The sequence below is a fragment of the Macaca mulatta genome, chromosome 1, assembly GCF_049350105.2.
Source record: "Macaca mulatta isolate MMU2019108-1 chromosome 1, T2T-MMU8v2.0, whole genome shotgun sequence".
NCBI classification, from domain to species: domain Eukaryota; kingdom Metazoa; phylum Chordata; class Mammalia; order Primates; family Cercopithecidae; genus Macaca; species Macaca mulatta.
The window spans coordinates 153763095-153778956 of NC_133406.1; the positions used below are offsets into that span (position 1 = coordinate 153763095).

The following is a 15862-nucleotide window of genomic DNA, read 5'->3' on the forward strand; positions in this document are numbered from 1 at the left end:
GATCAGATTCTATCTAAACATATTACAACTTTCTGCCACATTTGTAGATTATAATGCTCAAAACAAAAATAAACCCTTAAAATAATTCAGACTGCCTTAAAACTACATTTCCTAGACATAACCACCTCAGAATCAAAATAAACTTTCCATTTATACACTAAATATTTCTTCCTGGGATAAGATCAAAGAAAAATAAGACTCTTGTCTTCAAGGAGTAGAAAAAATAGGCATGGAAGCCGGGTGTGGTGGCTCATGCCTGTAATCCCAGCATTTTGGGAGGCTGAGGTGGGCGGATCACCTGAGGTTGGATGTTGGAGACCAGCCTGACCAACATGGAGAAACCCCCATCTCTACTAAAAATGCAAAATTAGCCAGGCGTGGTGGCGCATGCCTGTAATCTCAGCTACTCGGGAGGCTGAGGCAGGAGAATCGCTTGAACCCAGGAAGTAGAGGTTGCAGTGAGCCAAGATTGTGCCATTGCACTCCAGCCTGGGCAACAAGAATAAAACTCCATCTAAAAAAGAAAAAATAGGCATGGAAACTGGACTGCCAGAACACAGTCGATGTGATATTCTGTTTGTTGGATGAAAATGTAATATCTAATGTTACGAAGGTAACCACTAAAAGAATTAAAAATAAAATAAATGAAAGTTGGAAGGAAAGGAGAACTAATAGAGCTCTTAAAGTTGGTATCTCATGAACTATAGATACAACCATATTAATCTTTATGGAAGTGACCAACAGAACTAAAAACAGTTCAAATGTTAATGAGTAGACCAGGCATGATGGCTTACACCTGTAATCCCAACACTTTGGAAGGCAAAGGCGAGAGGATCACTTGAGGCCAGGAGTTTGAGACCAGCCTGGGCAAAATGGCAAGACCAAGACCTCCATCTCTACAAAAAATTTAAAAATATATATATAGCTGGGTGTGATGACACACACGTGGTCCTAGCTATCTGGGAGGCTGAGGTTACCGAAGGATCACTTGAGCCCAGGAGGTCGAGGCTGCAGTGGATCCATGGTCACACCACTTCCCTCCAGCTTGGGTAACAGCGTGAGCTCTGTCTCCAAATGGAAAAAAAGAGTTATTAAGTGGAGGGTAGAAGCAGAGGAGATGTTTACTTGTTGTTTTATAACCCTTTTATACTGTTTTTTATTATGTCCACATGCACTGATTTTTTTAAAAGAATTCAATGAGATACATGCTATAAACAAAACGTGCATGTATGCTATGAAAGCTCTTAGAAGGAAGGCATAACCATTTGACAGGTCAGGTAAATATCACCACTTGCTTATACAGTAAGTTGGAAATGGTTGCGAGAGGGCCTTTTCTCTCGCAAAATGAAAAGTTAGTGGAAATGCACAGAGGTATGAGAGTATGGCCATCCAAGATAAATCAGATAGCTGGGTTATGATGAGAGAAGATGATGATTAGGTAAGCAGGGGCCAAATAATAGAGGGCCTTATATACCTTCATAAGAAGTTGAGCTTTATTCTATATGCAGGGGACAAAATTAAAGGATTACAAAGAGTAAACCGATATCAGATTTGTATTTTAATAACTTTCATTGGTGTGAACAGTAGTTGATAGGGCCGAGGGGAATACTTACGCCAGAAAAATAATTTAAATTGCCATTTTCCAGAGGCAAGATACAAGGGCTTAAACCAACACATTGGCTGCAAAAATGGAAAAGGGACAGATTTGAAATCAATTTAGGCAATAAATTTATTTCATTGGATTTATTACACTGAATTGGAGAGAAAAGGGGTAATTGGGGATGCTTCCTAGTGTTCTTATTTGAGAAACTGGTAACCTTAACACAAGAGAGCTACAGGAGACCAGCTAGTTACAAGATTATTGCCCATTAAGGCAGTAATGGATGGGAGAAGGGGCAGCAACAGAATAACTTTTAATAAAGTATACCCCTTGGCTGTAAATAGTTTTTTGTTTGTTTGTTTGCTTGCTTGCTTGTTTGTTTAGATGGAGTCTTGCTCTGTTGCCCAGACTGGAGTGCAGTGGCGCGATCTCAGCTCACTAGTACCTCACCTCCTAGGTTCAAGTGATTCTCCTGTCTCAGCCTCCCGAATAGTTGGGATTACAGGCACATGCCACCACACCCAGCTGATTTTTGTATTTTTAGTAAAGACAGGGTTTCACCATCTTGGCCAGGCTGGTCTTGAACTCCTGACCTCATGATCCACCCAGCTCCGCCTCCCAAAATGCTGGGATTACAGGCATGAGCCACCGCGCCCAGCCAGTAGTTTTATTTTTGAACAAAAAAGTTTTAATTTAAAAGGCCATGAATTTTATTTGGCTGCCATAATGAATTCTAAAATAGTATATTGACAGAGTAAAGCAAAAATTTTAAATGTATGGAATGGCCTCGTTTCTTTTTTTTTCTAGTTTTATATTGCTGCTCTTAAATGTTGTATAATATTGAAACTCTTGGATTATTATAGCTTTATTTTTGTATCTTTTTAAAGTTCAAATATATTAGATGATTACTATCTATAGGGAGATACCATAATTTAATTTGTTCTAGTAGTTTTGTTTCTTGTTGTTTTCAGATACTTATAATCTTTCTTAAAGATGATCATAACTGGCCGGACACACCTGTAATCCTAGCACTTTGGGAGGCCAAGGCGGGTGGATCACTTGAGGTCAGGATTTCAAGACTAGCCTGGCCAACATGGCAAAAATTAACCGGGCGTGGTGGCACAAGCCTGTAATCCCAGCTACTTGGGAGACTGAGGAAGGAAAATTGCTTGAACCCAGGAGGTAGAGGTTGCAGTGAGCCGAGATTGCACCACTGCACTGTAGCTTGCACAACGGGAGCGACACTCTGTCTCAAAAAAGAAAAAAGTTGATCTTAACTATTCTCTTTTTATGAGAAGTAGTGGTTGTTCAGTATTGGAGGGATAATATCAGCAGTAATGCAAAGAAATTATTTCTTCTGCCAGGGCACGGTGGCTCACACCTGTAATCCTACGCTTTGGGAGGCCAAGGCAGGAAGATCACTTTTGTCCAGGAGTTTGAGACCAACCTGGGCAACATGGCAAGACCCCATCGCTACAAAAAATTTTTTTTAAAAAATGATTTCTTCTGAAAGGCAGCCTTGCTTCCATGTATTATTAAGACCTTCATGTTCAGTTTTCCATTTTCTAAAATACTTTTAGTATTACCAAGGGGCTAGCTGGTTTTATTTAAAACCACTTCTTATGGTATTCAAGCTTTGAGGGCTTTTTGTTGTTGTTGTTGTTGTTGTTGTTGTTGTTTTTGAGATGGAGTCTCACTCTGTTGCCCAGGCTGGAGGAGTGTAGTGGCGTGATCTCAGCTCACTGCGACCACCACCTCCTGGGTTCAAGTGATTCTCCCACCTCAGCCTGCCCAGCAGCTGGGATTATAGGCACCCGCCACCATGCCCGGCTAATTTTTGTATTTTTATGGAGTCGGGGTTTCACCATGTTAGCCAGGCTGGTCTCCTGACCTCAGGTGATCCACCCACCTCAGCCTCCCAGAGTGCTGGGATTACAAGCGTGAACCACCGCCCCTGGCAGCTTTGAGTCATTTTTACCAATTCTTTGGTTATTTGGATCTCAGAAAGTATAGTGGCCACATTCTCATTTTCTCAAGTTACTTTTTTTTCATAATGCTATATTTCCTAAGTATTGACAGAATTGAACGCATTGTTCCCAAGTGATGACCCTGGATCATTCATACTTGTAGCTAAAGTATACATAGGGGTGGGGGCTACCATTTTTTTTTCTTAATGAGAGTCTCATCATTACAGTCTTACCCCTTGTTTTAGGTGTATATGTAAATTCTATTAGAACTCCTGTTTGTCATCACCATATTGAAAGAAACCTAATCCTTTTTTCCCTCAGATTTCGTAGTTAGAATGGTCTGATATAAATGCATTGATGTCATTTTCATATTTTAGTGTTTTTTTTTTTTTGTATATTTTCATTGATTTTTTTAGTTCAACATTGTGTCTTTATGGAAAGATTCCTCCAGTGTATTCTTAGCATCTGTAGAGCCTAGTTTAAATTAAGGTAGATGTTACTTGCTTGTTTTATAACTTTTCTTCTCAGTCTCAAGGCAGAAACTAAAGATACAAAAAGGAATAACACTTTAATGGTATAGTAAAATAAGTTTTAAACTTAGTGAGTTTCCTTAGGCATAAACTCATTGCTTTGTATTTTTTCAGAATTTAGTAAAAAGCACTCCAAGATGAATAGTAGTTTTATCTCAAGTATAGTATTGAAGAATTATATTTGTTTAAATATATAGTTTGTTTGTTAAAATTATGCTGATTTTTCCCCCCAATCCTCAGTATTCATCCATTGTTTCTAAGTAAGAATGCCATCACTCAAAGTGAGTATGAAAGTGTCATTAATCAGAAAATATGGGGAAGACCTGATGATGAACAACAAATTTAAAACACCAGTAGATCACCAAACATGGTTTAGGTGATAACATTTTCCCTGAGAATTTGCTGACCAAATTTTACTAAAAATAATTTCTGTATGATGTATGTTTCTGCTGTACGATTTTTTAAAATTATACTGGATACTATTAGTGTTTGGAAAGGTGACTCATTTATACTTGAGTGTATGATAATTGATTTTTCATTGGAATATCTAAATAATACAGTGCTCAGCTTTTATCATACTATAGCCATGCTTCCTTATTTTAAAATCCCTTCATTTTATTTAAGGACAAACCTTCAATAGACGTATAAAATACAGTTACTCCTCAGATATGAATTCTCTTCAGCAGTAAAAATGTTTGCTTTTATTCACCTAACAGCATTTTCTTCATATTGCTACATAGCATTCGTAATTATTATGCTAATGGTTATATTCACAAGGTTTGAAAAACTTCTTTTAATATAAACAAAAGTAGCACGTTAGGAGGATAAAAACCAAGTTTAATTACAGTTTTTAAAATATCTTAAAAGCTTTTTTCTGTTGGTACTGTGGAATTGCTTTAATACTAACATTTTGATTTTAAATAAAATAGAGTTTCCAAAAGGAGAATCAATAGCTACAAGCAGTACCTCATAAGGAAAGGAAAAAAAAAAAAAAGTACTGTAACATTTGTCTTTCTTCAGTCAATGTTTATATGGTTTACCTTTTCAGATTAATGTGGTTAATCTGTTGAGCAAAAAGCGTACTGTTTTACCATTTTGCAATTTTTGTCCTATTAATATAATATAGTATAAGGCAGTGTTCCTCATCCCTGCCTGCCCATTACAATCATTAAAGTACTATTAGTAGTAATTAAAAATACTGATGCATGGATCTCGCCCCCAGATATCCTAATTTAGTTTATCTAGGGTAGGTTTTAGGGATGAGTAATTTTCAAAATATTTCCAGGTGATTCTATTGTACTATCAGGGTTGAGAACTCTCCTCTAAGGTAGTTTGAATTTGAAAGCTTGAGAAAATTTGGAGTGGCCGTTTTCATTACAGGCCAACGATGAATGATATCCCTGAATAGTCCCTGAACTGAAAATTCTATTAAGTAGACATGAAAATGGCTTCACGTACACAACTTGAACTTAACCAATACTGTGGAAGTATTAAGGTTATAATAACAGATGTTATGTATTGAGCATCTAAAAAATCCAGGCTTTTCGCTTTTTTTGGTGACTTCTTGTAGCAACTCTGGAAGGAAGTAAATAACCCTTTTGTTCAAACAGTAAACTGAAGCTCAATGGATGACTTACCCAAAGGTGGGGCATACTGCTTGTAAGTGGCAGAGCCAGAACTGGACCACATACATGTTTGATTTCACAACTTGAACTCTTTTCACTATACCATGCCGTGTGAAAATTTGATACTTAGTTTGACTCAACCTAAATAATTAGTTTATCAAGGTTTTCTTAAGGTCATGTTTCTTTAGAGCTGTGGTTATTGTTACCAACAAAAATACTTGAAGTGCTTCGTACTGGAAAGTGGTAGAGTATTTCTAACTTGGACAGGTTTATAAATTTGTAGTGGTGGTGGTAGTGGTAGTGGTATGATGATGGCACAAGAGTTAACAAATACTGCCCTTTTTTAAGAAATTCAGAAAATTTATGTAATTCACAAGTGTCACTTTTGTTCAGTGTTATAAACGAACTTATTTTGGACTCTAGCTATCTGGTGAGAAACAGCATAGACCAACTTTCTGAACATTTTTGTAGCAACTAGTTGGACCTTAATTATAACAAAGATAGCTACAGAAATAGTGTGGCCTTTTTCTACATGTGAAACCTCACTTACTAATCTCAGTACAGGTTGAGTAGCTCTTATCTGGAATTCTTGGGACTAGAAGTGTTTTGGATTTCAGATTTTTTTCAGATTTGGGATGTTCAACATGTAGTACCTGTAATACTTAAAATATTTAAACTGGGAAAACATCGACTAACCACAGAGCTGGAATTTTTCCGAAGACTAATGAATAAAAATCACCTTTTTAAATGGGAAATTAGCATATTTTAAAATCCTGTTGCAACTAAGGCACATTAGTGATAGAGTTGAGGTAGTTAGATATTTCTGCTTCCCCCACCCAGAGAACCATATCAGAAGTTTAGGAAAATCTGGCAGTCATAAGTTACATGGAAATAGAGACTCCAAAGGGAAAAGATGCAGTTTGTGTATCGTTCCCATATTTTCCTAATGATTTCTTATATTTCCCTAGTCCTAATACAATAATGGCCTAGAGTTAGATTGTCTATACAAGTAAGACTCTAATTCATATTTTTAAAAAGGCCTACCAACTTGCTGTTAGAAGTTATATGACTTGCTTCTTTTGATTTTTCTCTTGTAATGGTATTTTTCCCTAAATGTTTGAAGATTAAAATTTTTTTATGCTAGTCACTTTAAAAAGTAAAAATACTGAGGGTTGGAACTTGGTTAAATCAAGGAATTAACTTTATTTGTCTTTTTTGCATGCACTAGAGAATTTCTACTATTTATAAGTAGCATCTATTTCATTGTGTGTGAATTTGTATGTAGTGCCAAAGATACTTAGGATTGTACAGCATTTTAAGTTTACTACAATCTGTAGTTAAATTATTTATTCACCATGCAAAACAAATATTTTCCTATGAACACCACAGATCATATATATATGTGTGTATGTGCATGTATATATGTATATATATGTGTATATATATGTGTGTGTGTATATGCCAGCTAACAACACAGATTAATGCTTTTAGAATTTGACTTTTAATAATGTTCTGCAACTTTGAGTTCCATCCATTTTCTTTTTTTACCCTGGAATGGAACTGCTCTACAAACTTTGTCAAAGGAACTTGAAATATTTTTGAAGTTTTGTCATGAAAAAAAAGACATTTAATTTTGTTAAATGAATAGTTCTCTCCCTTTAGCACACCTGTGTTGAGAAGCTTTGTGTCTGGTTCTGGGGGAAATTAAGACATTTCCTGTCTACTGTCAAGTTATAGGCTATTTGATGCACATTATGGTGAGAACAAAATTCTATGAAAGTTTATTAGGAAAATCACTACCTGACACTAGGAAATCAACAAAAGTTTTTTTGAAAAAGGTCACATCTGAGCTGCCTGCTCATTAAAGGGTATGTTTCTAATATTTTTGGTTAATCAGTTCATATTTTGTGGTGCATAGACAAGCTTCCCATGAGTGGGTTATGGATGTGCTAAGATAGATACTGAGTCCTTGAGCCCTTGAGACAACCAAGTGGGGCCTGGGGTAAGCAGGGCTCCCAGGCTAGTCTTGCGCAGTTAAAAGCTGCTTCATCCTTTTACTCCAGTGCTCCGTACAATCACTATCATTTCCCACATGTATCATGTATAAAGAAGCAGTGGTGTAGAGAAATACTATTAGATAAGGTAGTAGAATCTCCACCAAGAATTTCTAAAGGATTATAAGCAAAAGATAACTCTAATAACCAAATCTAAATATGGCCTTATATGCTTTTAATTATAGTAAAATGTACATAAAATTCACTGTTTTAACCATTTTTAAGTGTACAGTGCTATGGTATTAAGTACATTCACATTGTTGTACATCCGTGTTATCCATCTTTCCCCGGAGTCTTCCCAAACTGAAATTTTATACCCATGAAACAATAGCTCCCTATTCCTTGCCCCCACTGACAACTACCATTCTACTTTCTGTATCTGAATTTTTGACTACTGTAGTTACCTCATTTAAACATTTGTCCTTTTGTGACTGCCTTATTTCACTTAGCAAGATGTCATTAATGTTGTAATAAGATTCGTTTATGTTGTAATATGTGTCCGGATTTTTTTTTTTTTTTTTTTTTTTTTTTTTTTTTTTTTTTTGAGAGAATTCTCGCTCTTGTCCCCCAGGTTTGAGTGCAATGGCTTTATCTCAGCTCACTGCAACCTCCGCTTCCTGGGTTCAAACGATTCTCCTGCCTCTGCCTCCCAAGTAGCTGGGTTTAAGGCACCTGCCACCACACCTGGCTAATTTTTGTATTTTTTAGTAGAGACAGGGTTTCACCATGTTGGCCAGGCTGGTCTCAAACTCCTGACCTCAGATGATCCGCCCGCCTCGGCCTCCCAAATTGCTGGGATTACAGGCGTGAGCCACTGTACCCAGTCAGAATTTCCTTCCTTTTAAAAGCTGAATAATGCTTTGTTGTATGTATGTACCATGTTTTGTTTTTCCATTCACCTGTTAATGAACACATGAGTGGGAAAACACCTTTTGGCTATTGTGAATAATGTTGCTATGAACATGGGTATATAAATATCTGTTTGATGCCTTGCTTTCACTTCTTTTGAGTATATACCCAGAAGTAGAATCGCAGATCATATGGCAATTCCATTTTTAATTTTTTGAAAAACTGCAATTCCATTTTCTATAGCCACTGGACCACTTCTCATTCCCAATAGCAGTGTACAAGGGTTCCAATTTCTCCACATCTTCATCTCTTTTTTTTTTTTTTTAATAATAGCTATCTCAGTGGTGTGAAGTGGGATTTCATTGTGGTTTTGATATGCATTTCCCTAATCTCTAGTAATGTTGACTATCGCTTCATTAGCTTATTGGTAATATGGCCTTATATTTTTCAATATATTTTTTTTCTGGAGTTCTAACCAAGATTAGCCAAATCTTTTTCAAAAGAAACTTATTGCATAGAATTAAGGTTTTTTTTTTTTTTTTTTTTTAGACAGAGTCTTGCTCTGTTGCCAGGCTGGCGTGCAGTGGCGTGATCTTGGCTCACTGCAACCTCCGCCTCCTGGGTTCAAGCGATTCTTCTGCCGCAGCCCCATGAGTAGCTGGGACTACAGGCACCTGCCACCACACCCAGCTAATTTTTGTATTTTTAGTAGAAACAGGGTTTCACCTTGTTGGCCAGGATGTTCTCAATCTCTTGACCTCGTGATCCACCCGCCTCAGCCTCCCTAAGAGCTGCGATTACAGGCATGAGCCACCGTGCCCAGCCAAATTAACCTATTCTTAAAGTTTTATTGCTGCAGTGAACCTTAGAGATCATCAGAATTCTTAATCTGAAATCCACCATTGGTTTCAGAGTCCATGAACAGCCTGCATTAAAGCAAAATTCTGTCAGCTTCTCAGAAGGGTCAGTGACTCCTCAAAAACATAAGAATTGATCTAGCCCAAAGTCATCAAACTGTTAAGAATCATTATCTTTTTAGGTCACATTAAGGTGGTGTTTAAATCACTACTTTGTGCCTTTCTGTATTTTCCAAACTATTTTAAATAAACATGCATAGGGCATTTTTTTTTAATTAAATTCAGTTAAAAAATTAAATTTAATTAAATTTTAGAACCTGAAAAAGTAAAGTCCATCTTTCTTGAACCTCCATAAAAAACAAATCTAAAAGCCAAGAAGAAATGAAATGGATATGATCTTAAAATTGTCAGCCTTCTCTTATGGTCACAACATTTCCAAGTATATTCCTGCCCTATAAAAAGAATAGTCAGGCTCTGCAACTACAAAAAAATGTGATGTTTACCATTGAATCCATTTCAGCTGAATTCATTGCAATAAAATATTTGCATTTGAGTTTTTTATAATGAGCTTTTACTATAAAGTGAATGTGCAGGTTCTGTAGAAAAGAGATATTTACCATTGAATCCATTTCAGCTAAATTTCATTAAAGGAAAATATTTGCATTTGAGTTCTTTATAATGAGATTTTACTGCTTTTCTTATAATATCTCTACATAGTACTTTCTGTAGCAGTTGTTTTAATTTTAAAACTTTGATCACTTAAAAGCAACCAGAAAGAATTTTTATTAAGTAACTATCTTGGATGATATAGACCTATATTCAGTTTATCACCCTAAAAAAAAAAGTAGGAAATATTTAATATTTTGTAGAGCTTCCTAGGATATCTTACCTATTTAAAGTTTATTGTTAAATTTCCGTATCTACTTCAGTCTTTTTGACTAGGTTTAAGAATAATTGAATTAGGTTGGAAGTTCCTCTATCATTTATTATACTTGGGCCTCCATCTTCTCTTCTGTTAGACCGGAACTGCATGGTCCTGTCTAGCTAACCAGCTTTGACCTTTCTTTGATCTATATATCTGCTAACTGTAGTGTTTATACTGTGAAAATTTATATTTATTTTATAAGTACATTTTTAATTTATACAAATTTTTTAAATTCCTGTTTTTCCTTTTGTAGCTGTATGCAGGAGCTATTCTTGAAGTTTGTGGATGAAAATTGGGAAGGTTCCCTCAAGTCCAAGGTATATAAAATTTACTCCAGTAAGCTGTTCAGTCATTTAAAATCAACATTTTATGTGAATCGTTTTCATTATATATTCCCAGGAATAAGAATTTTTAGGATTATACTTTCTCAACAATAATATGTATTTTTTTCACATTTGTTTTCATGGAGGTGGTTTGTTAAAGTAATTGGTGAATGCTATGTTTATTTTAAGCAAAAACAATATATGAAATTTAGAGGCCGGGCATGGTGGCTCACGCCTGTAATTCTAGCACTCTGGGAGGCCAAGGCAGGTGGATCACAAGGTCAGGAGTTCGAGACCAGCCTGGCCAAGATGATGAAACCCTATCTCTACTACAAATACAAAAAGTAGCTGGGTGCAGTGGCGGATGCCTACAATCCTAGCTATTCGGGAGGCAGAGGCAGGTGAATCACTTGAACCCGGGAGGTGGAGGTTGCAGTGAGCCAAGATCACGCTACTGCACTCCAGCCTGGGCGACAGAGCAAGACTTTGTCTCTAAAAAAAAGAAGAGAAAAATTTAGATTTAAAATACAACACATGAAGGAGTTATTTTCTTAAAAGAAGAGCCTTTCCTTTGCCAGGTGTGAATTTTGTACGAGCCTTTCCTTTACCAGATGTAAGTGTAATTTCTTTAAGTAGCACACCATTGTAGTGTATTTTAAATGTGAATTGATTTATGTGGAACAATTGCATTAAGAGTAGACCTGTACAAAATAACAAATCACCAAAGAAAGAAGTAATTGCCAAAGAATTTGAAATACAAAAGAGAGAAAGCCATATGTATATATCTTTACAGGGAATTTTAAGGATAAACATGTTAAAGGATAATTGTGAAGGTATATTCTTTGGGTTGACATCAGACAATAATGAGGAGCTTTGCATTACCAAGAAAGGCTTGAACTAAGGCTTTTGTCTTCTGTCCTTGCATGTCACTTTGAAAATCAGTTTTATGAAACTGAACTTGTCTGAAGGTAATAATGCTTTCTCTTTTTTTTTTTAAATACATAGATAAGTATTTAATTTACATACCTCATTCTACCTCGATTTTTGCTGACATTCCCCTGATTTCTTGCCTTATTTAGTTAATGGCAAGAGAATTTTTTGGATTTAATATTTTATAAAATTGCCTGTATTAGCACATGCTTTTTATTGCTGACCTAGAATTGTTTATAATAAAATATTGATCATTTGGCACAGATACGTAATATAGAAGTTTGACTTGGGACACTTAATGAGGCCCAAAGCAGATATATATCTAATCAAAAACAGTCTTTGTTAGAGTAACACATTCTAATATAGCAAAGAAGATACTACTTTTGCTTGAGGAAAAAGTTTCTTACTGGTTTTTTTTTTGTTTTTTTTGTTTTTGTTTTTGCCTCAAACACTTAAACTCAGAATTGTACCACAGTTGTTTTGGCTTTTTTGTATCCATTCTCTGAATGATAGTGTGAGCATTCTTATTTCTAGAAAGGTTTAGCAATTGATTTTTAGCTGCATTGATTATACTTACTTGTTTTATTAAAAACAACATTTTTTTTTTTTTTTTTTTTTTTTTTTTTTTTTTTGAGACGGAGTCTGTCTCGCTCTGTCACCCAGGCTGGAGTGCAGTGGCCGGATCTCAGCTCACTGCAAGCTCCGCCTCCCGGGTTCACGCCATTCTCCTGCCTCAGCCTCCCGAGTAGCTGGGACTACAGGCGCCCGCCACCTCGCCCGGCTAGTTTTTTGTAGTTTTAGTAGAGACGGGGTTTCACTGTGTTCACCAGGATGGTCTCGATCTCCTGACCTCGTGATCCACCCGTCTCGGCCTCCCAAAGTGCTGGGATTACAGGCTTGAGCCACCGCGCCCGGCCTAAAAACAACATTTTATAACTTAGATTTTCGTGAGAATCAAGAGTAACTTCGATACTATGATTAGCCTTCCTAGTTATGATACCAGATTTTATTATCTACGGTAATACATATTATGTAAATTATCAAACCTTAGGGTACATATATCATACTGTCTTTTCCTTTTGAAAACAATTGAATTTTAATGCTATGTATAAATATTTAATTACCTACTTGCTTAAAATAAAAATTATTAATTCCATAATGTGTAACTGTATTTAATATTATTATATATAATATCAGTATTTTCTGAGCCCATGAAAAGTTGTTATAATTGTGATAAAACCATTAAATTCCCACCCTCAGAATTTCCATCTTAAAGATATTCTGAAATACAGCATGGAGAATTGTTGCTATAAAGCAGTAATTACAAATACCAAACTAACTTTCATGTCATCACTGCCTCATATTCTTTTCTCTCTCTCTCTCTCTCTCTCTTTTTTTTTTTTTTTTTTGAGACAGAGTTTCACTGTTGCCCACGCTGGAGTGTAGTGGTGCAATTTCAGCTCACTGCAACCTCCACCTCCTGGGTTCAAGTGATTCTTCTGCCTCAGCCTCCTGAGTAGCTGGGACTACAGGTGCATGCCACCACACATGGCTAATTTTTTTTATATTTAGTAGAGACGGGGTTTTGCCACATTGGCCAGGCTGGTCTCAAATTCCTGACCTCAGGTGATCTGCCTGCCTTGGCCTCCCAATGCTGGGATTACAGGCATGAGCAACTGCACCCGGCCACTGCTTCGTATTTTTTATCTTCAACATCAAGTAGCTTCTGGGATTATCATGATAATCTTCATTATACTCTAGCTTATAATACATTGTCAATTTTTAAGATCACTTAATTTAGCCATTTCATGAAACAAGAGTAAATTAATGTTAAATTATTTCAGAAAAAGGAAGAATTTAAATTTTGGTATGTTTTACCCACATTAAACCACTCAGAGTTGTGTAAAAAAAATCCCAGATCATATTTCTTAGTCAATTCCAAATATGCCTTCTAAAATACCTTTTTTTCCTTATTCTAGTTGCTTAAGTATAGAAGCCTGTCTATAATAATTTCTCATAGTTGATTCTAGTATTCTGTCACTTCACGTGTGGTGACATCCTAAGTAATCATGTTTTTTTTTCTCTCGCTTGAGTCTTCTGTGTAAAGAATGTAGCTGTCTCTCAGAAAGTAATGTGATTTATCCCTAATTTTGTAGGGCTTGGCAAACTTTCTGTAAAGAACTAGATAGTAAAAATTTTCAGCTTTATAGGCAACATGAGCTCTGTTGTAACTATCGAACTCTGCTGTTAGAGCACGGAAGCAGCCATAGACAGTACTTAAACGAATGCACTGTGTTCTGGTAAAACTTTATTAACAAAAGCAAGCAGGACAGATTTGGCCCATGGGCCTCAGTTTGGCAACCTCTGTATTAGAATCATAAACCTTCAGACACAAAAAGGAGTTTTGAAGTAATGTAGTACAAGTTGAACATCCTCATAATTAAAAATCTGAAATCTAGAATGCTCCAAAATATGAAACTTTAAAAATGCTGCAAAAAATTACCTTCAGGCTGTATGTATAAGGTATATATGAAACATAAATGAATTTCAGGTTTATATTTGGGTCCCATCCCCAAGATATGTCATTCTATATATGCAAGTATTTCCACATCCAAAAAAATGAAACACAGTCCCGTGCATTTCAGTTAAGGATACTCAACCTGCTTCTCATGCCAACTACGATTGATTGGTAGCCATGCTTAAGGTTGCATTGCTACATTGGAGTTTTGCTGGAAAGAATACTGATCCATTAGCATTATCTTCATTGATTTTCTTGTTTATAAAATGGGTTACAGTTGAGGTATAATAGGTTAATATCTACCTTATAGGGCTGTTCTGAGGATTAATGAGATAACATGTAAATCAGTTAGTATGTGTCTGGCACCAGCAAATACAGAGTAAATCATTCTATAATTCTATAAATGTGTATTGATGCTTACTGTATGTCAATCACTATTCCAGTAATGAAGATGTTAAGTGGTAAGTATTGTTATTGTATCTTATATTTGCTGCTTGGTTAATAATAAGTTTCAATTATGAACCATCAAACATTCATATACTCATACATTGGTCATCTTTAAAAAAACATTCAAGTCAATATATATTATAACTGCAACCTTTCTCGTATGCAAAATTCTGTATATTGACCTCTAGCCATTTTTCAAGCACCATAATGGTGCTTCTCTTTCTACCATTTTACCTCCTGACTACTAAATCTTACTTGGCCCTAGCATTTGAAACTCTCTTCACTTGTGTGACTTCATGATCTCCTAGCTTTCTCCTACTTCCAACATATCTTTCTCTTCTGTTCTAGCATCTCTTTTACTGCCCGCACTTCAAACGTTATTGTTAGTGAGGGTCTATTATCTTCAAATTTTCTTCTCTTCTGACTTTACCGAATGGTGTCCCACTCGCTCAGTTTCAATTACAGTACTTACCTGATGACTCCCAATCTATATCTTTACATAAAGTTTTATTTTGTTAGAAGTTGTATTTCTTATATTTACTTCCATGGGACATTTCCATTTAGATTATTTCATAGGCACCTTAAACCAATATACATATATGAATCACCTGGGGATCTTCTTAAACTACAGAGTATAATTCTATAAATCTGGGATGGGTCCTGAGATTCTGTATTTCTTACAGTCCTACAGACTGTGGTCCACATTTTTAATAGAAAGGCTTTAAACCCAGCATGTCCAAAAACTGTATTAATCCTCTTCTCTATTAAAAGTATACCATCTTCCCTATTTCTATAAATGGCAGTATGATCAGGCAAAAGCATAAGCATGAAACACAGGAATCATGATTGATCTTTTACACTTTATATCCAGTTAGTCACCATGTTGTGTCTCTTCTCCCTCAGTAATAACCTTCATAGTCCCTTTCTCTTTTCTGTATTTTCAGTCAGGGCCATAACATCTTTATCCAAAAGGATTAGTTACTTATTATCTAGTCTGCCTCTTTTCCCTTTTCTTACTTCGTTACCTCTTTAACACAACAGCCAGTAGAGACCCTTTTCATAAGACAAATCTGATTGTATCTCTCTCTTGCTTAAAATCCTTTATAGTTCTCTGTCACATACAAAATGACATACAAGACTCGCCATGACATAGTTTCTCATTTCTAGATTCACATCTCTAGTTTATGCAAAACTATTTGCAATTCTCTGAGCTCTGACTTCTGTGTGTTTGTACACA

General features: G+C 35.9%; 1 protein-coding gene across 3 annotated transcripts in view; it reads left to right on the forward strand.

The window, feature by feature from the left end:
• SELENOF (selenoprotein F) overlaps positions 1 to 15862 on the forward strand; it is a 51418-nt gene that overhangs the window by 21691 nt on the left and 13865 nt on the right. For all 3 annotated transcript variants that reach the window (NR_144533.2, NM_001159416.2, NM_001346968.1), the window contains 1 exon segment: positions 10661 to 10724. Coding sequence is in view for 2 of the 3 variants with exons in the window: in NM_001159416.2 (NP_001152888.1) it covers positions 10661 to 10724 (64 nt within the window). In the remaining variant the exon portion in view is untranslated.